Below are 4,544 nucleotides of genomic sequence, written 5' to 3'. Positions count from 1 at the left end.
TATTTTAATGAATTGAATATCCTCTTCTCTCTTATATATATAGAGAGAGAGAGATATTATTTGTGATTAGATGAAGGTAGACGAGTACTACTAATAGACGAAAAGTTGTTGAACTATTTTCGCACACGTTCCTAGCTACTCACCATCTTGTACCGTAATAGACTTTTCGCTTTCTTCAACCTTTGAAGTCTTTTCTTATTCTTCATATTATTATTTTTTTCAATTTTTATATTATTCAATGTGGCTTTGTTTGAATAAAGAAGGGTAGGTTTTGTAAGCTCATGAAATTCCGCATGCATGTGTCTAACTGTCATGCCAGATTGTACAGTTAAAAACGTAAAGGGCTTAAAAAAAAGAGAATAAAAAAAGAGAAAAAATTAGTCAATTCAAATGTATTTTTACCTTTTATTCTTAATTAATATCTTTTGACTAAAGAGTATAATTAGGTGTAAAAGGTAAAAATTCAATACTCATGCATTCTTATAGGTATTTTCTCATTTTTCCTTAAAAAAAAATGGTAATAGGCTTTTGCTTGTAATTGGAAAAAGAAATAAAATAAAAGTGACCAAGTATTATGGGACATGTCACTTGGTTTCTTGAATGGAATTAGAATGGGAAAGCTTCCCATTTTTTAAGGGTCATTATGTTTTGTTCATTGTTATTGAAATGAGATGGAATATACATTTTTTTTATAAGGAAAATGGCTTTATATTTTAACTTTATAATATTTATCAAGCTCTGTACGAAGAACAGCTTGAATTAATAGAGGAGAGTTTATAAAAAATGTTTAGGGCACGTGCTAATTTTATAGAAAATAGGCGACATACATGACATTCACATATTGCTTATAAAAGTGGAGTTATTCAGCCAAAAAAAAAAAAAAAACCCTTATAAAGGTGGAATTCAGATACAATATTTTTTTAAGAATATTTTTGGAAATGATTAATGTGTCATGATTATGTAGTAATTATTATAATGGTTTTAATTTTAGCCATTTGGAAAATACTCTCAGCTTTTTCTCTATATTTCAGTATGATTAATAAGAGTACATTATATGTCTAAATTATCCTAGCATTGTTCATAGAATAATTTAATAATCGTTTGTCCTAGCATTGCGTCTTAATTTTTTTTTTTTTTTTTTTTTTTTTGCTGAATAAACGTCTTAAGTTGGTGGTAACGTGCGCTTTATTAGATTCAAAAAAAGAAAAAAAAAAAAAAAAAAAAAACGTGCTTCGTGGGAGGGGGAAACTATTGGAGTTTTTGCAAGTAAATAATTATTGGCCATTTAAGATGATTGGAACGCAAGTTGTTGCAATGGAGTGGACTCCACGTGGTCGCTAACTAATCAAGCTTCAAGAGTTGGTTATTATGCCACTTGCAATTGCCATCCCTATTCCAATCCATAGATAATTGCTTTCTAGGTACAACCCAGGTTCTATTTATGGAATTTCTATGGACTTTTCACCTGAAAAAAAATAAAAAGAAAAACCTTTTTGGAATTTTATTAAGTCGAACATCCGCATTCTGTACGAACTATGAAAGTGACTGATTGGTTTTAACAAAAATTGCGTAAACAACCTGGAGGCTGGAGGGCGGATGACACTTTTGAAAGTCACAAAAATAACGAGTATATTTGTAGGGTGTTTGTTGCCAATAACCCTACTGTTGGGAGAGTTCTGTGGGGTTATTTAATGCATGTCGTTAAGACTCTTTTATGCGTTTGGCAATCAACTGTGCATATATATATATATATATATATGTGTGTGTGTGTGTGTGTGTGTGTGTTTTTGTTTTAGCATTTTACCCCTCAACTATTGGGTTTTACATTTTTGTTCCTCAACAATCAACATCTTTATTAATAGTTTAGTCCCCAAATTTTTTTTTTTGAAAGGAAAATATTTCATTAAAAAAAAAAGAAATTACAATGTGAATAACCCTACAATACAAGATTAACCCTGGACAAGTACCGATTCCACCAGTACAAACAAATAACGTACAATGGATAGGATACATTGACAGAAACAGTCACGACAATGTAGCAGGCCACCACAAAAATACAAAACAAGGATCTAAAACGTGGGGAGACCACCTCCGAAATTACAAGGGAAAGCTGGAAAAACAAAGAGACAGTCAAACTTGAACGACAAACATCACTGTATTTATTAACAAACACAAAACTAAAACAAATGAGTAAACCCAAGAGACACCAACAAGGACTCCATTGACAAGACAACCGCCGCCCAGAAAAGGCGACAGAACTGCATCACTTTCGGCAAGCAAAAGAAGACCGGAGAGAAAGACAAGCCTCCGAGCAAGAACTACCTGCAACCACCCACCATCGTCGACCATGGAGGACATAGTCAAGCACAAATGCATCGCCCCACAGAGGCCAAAACCACCACGGGGGAAAAGACTAAGCGCCAAACCTCCCTGTTGAGGCGGCACTTGGAAACACAAGGAAGAAAGGAAGCCCTAGAAGAGGTAGGGAGAATACAAAGAGACCCTTTATGGATGGAAATTTCCAAAAAAGAAAAAAAAAATTTCGAATTTTGTAAGTGTTAAAGAAAGATGAATTTTAAGGAATGATATGACTAATTCAAGGACTGAATTACACCAAAAAAAAAAAAAAAAAGGGACTAAATTACCACACTAGAAGTTCATGGGCAAACACAAGTGCTATAAAAATAAAAATTTGTAATTCTATCCAAAATTTAATTTCTGCAGAGTTAATTGCTATCATTTTATAAATTTAAGAACAAACTACAAGTAGAATAGGGCACAGGTGCTAAAATACCTTTTTCTTTCTTTCTTTCTTTTGTGTGTGTGTGTCAGTGATGTGTGTGCGCGTATTTTTTTTTTTTTTTTTGGGTGCTTGCTTGCTTAAAGGCCATCCACTATTTATATTAGGTGCCGTCTGGCAAACTGTGAAAAGAAAGGGTTATTTGGAAGCAGTTGATTACAAATTTACAATGCGCCTATTATTAGATAGCATGCAGAACATGATGAACATGGCCGCGGAGACACTAGAAAACAAACAAGAAATTGAAAACAGAACTTAGAAGATCCTGGAACGTACAACCTTGCTCCAATGAGCTAGAAAAGCCAGTTCACCACCCCACACGAGAAACATAAAGTTGACCTCAGCCAAATCCAGGCCATCATTATCATCCACGTGAATGAGCTTGTTAAGTTCATAAGAAGTATTTGTTTTCACGGAAATGCTCCTCTAGTACCTTAAAAGTGGAAGCAACCACAAAGCTTAAATTTGTAATGCTATAACATTTACACGTCCGATTGGATTGAAAGGTAAATTGCCCTTTTTCATTAAGCAGCATAAGAAGTGAATCTTGGAAAAGTATACTATACACGAGACAAAATTTTACACTTGTAAAGTATGAACAATATATTTCTTCTACTCATTTTATCCTTGAGACTAGACTTCGTGACTTCAATATGTGGTTGAAAGAATGAATAGACGTGTAATGTACACGTCAAACTCAAGATGAATGTTTCTATAAGATGTGCGACCCAAATTTATGGGCATGACCTACTATTGTAGACTTGTTGCTGAAACCTTGACGATGGTTAAAACTCTACTTACCATGTTTGGCTTCAAAAGAATGTAGAAAGGTGAACTACCCTTTTTCAAACCTTTCCTCCAAAAGAATGATGATCAGCAACTTTTGAACAAGCTCGATGGAACCTGAAAGAAGGAACATGTTAAAGTGATGCAACGAGAGAATCCAGGACAAGCAACTCAAAACGTTGATGAAATTTCATTTCTAAGCAGCTTGCTATAGTCGTGCCCTTTTGTTGCTGGATACTTGTGTCACTAGTTGCACAAAACTACTCAATATCGATGTTCATACACATGATAGGACGACTTGTATGGGAGGATAATATAGCCCTTGTGAAGTAAGTCACAAGTAGAAATGTGACTTATATACAAGAGAATAGTAAAGTCCTTGTGAAGTAAGTTTTTATAATCATCAGGGTAAAAAGGCCATAAAATAAAATTAAAAATAAAAACTTAATTTAGGAGCCAAGATTTTCATTCTACTTAGTTACACCTAGAAACAAAGGTCAGTTTTCAATTTGCACAAAACTTCAACAAATCTAGGACGTGTATAGAGCAAACAAAATGGCAAATACATCTCAAGAATTAAATAGAAACATGTAAATCCTCATTATATTGTTTCGTTTTGGACAAATCTAATTTCCTCCATTGAACATAATGGAGAGGACAACAAACACAATCCTCGGCTCACTAAGCTGAAATTTTTAGCCGCATAATTAAACAATACTGCATAATCATGGAGCACGGAACCATACAAAATGAAACCAAAGGAAACATCTAAGAAAGAAACCCAACACCTCACCCCCACCACTTTTCTTTTTCTCCTCTTTTGTTGTTTTGGTTCGTTGACCACAAAATCATTCAGGGACAAAAGTTTGCAACGTTACTATGGTAAGCAAAGCAAATATCATTACTTACTGCATTCAAGAAAAAAAAAAAAAAAAAAAAAAAAATCAAAAAAAAAAAC

At 33.7% G+C, this 4,544-nt stretch overlaps 1 protein-coding gene across 1 annotated transcript in view; it reads right to left on the bottom strand.

Moving 5' to 3' along the window:
* Positions 1-3,300: 3,300 nt before the first annotated feature.
* LOC21405776 (5'-nucleotidase domain-containing protein DDB_G0275467) overlaps positions 3,301-4,544 on the bottom strand; it is a 15,916-nt gene continuing 14,672 nt past the window's right edge. Inside the window, exon 14 of the mRNA XM_024169940.1 lies at positions 3,301-3,703. Within this exon, the coding sequence (XP_024025708.1) occupies positions 3,674-3,703 (30 nt within the window). The 3' untranslated portion in view covers positions 3,301-3,673. The remainder of the gene's footprint in view (positions 3,704-4,544) is intronic.

Source organism: Morus notabilis, unplaced genomic scaffold, assembly GCF_000414095.1.
Source record: "Morus notabilis unplaced genomic scaffold, ASM41409v2 Scaffold277, whole genome shotgun sequence".
NCBI lineage: Eukaryota > Viridiplantae > Streptophyta > Magnoliopsida > Rosales > Moraceae > Morus > Morus notabilis.
Note: the sequence above shows the minus strand (reverse complement) of the source record. Positions and strands in the feature narration are given on the sequence as shown.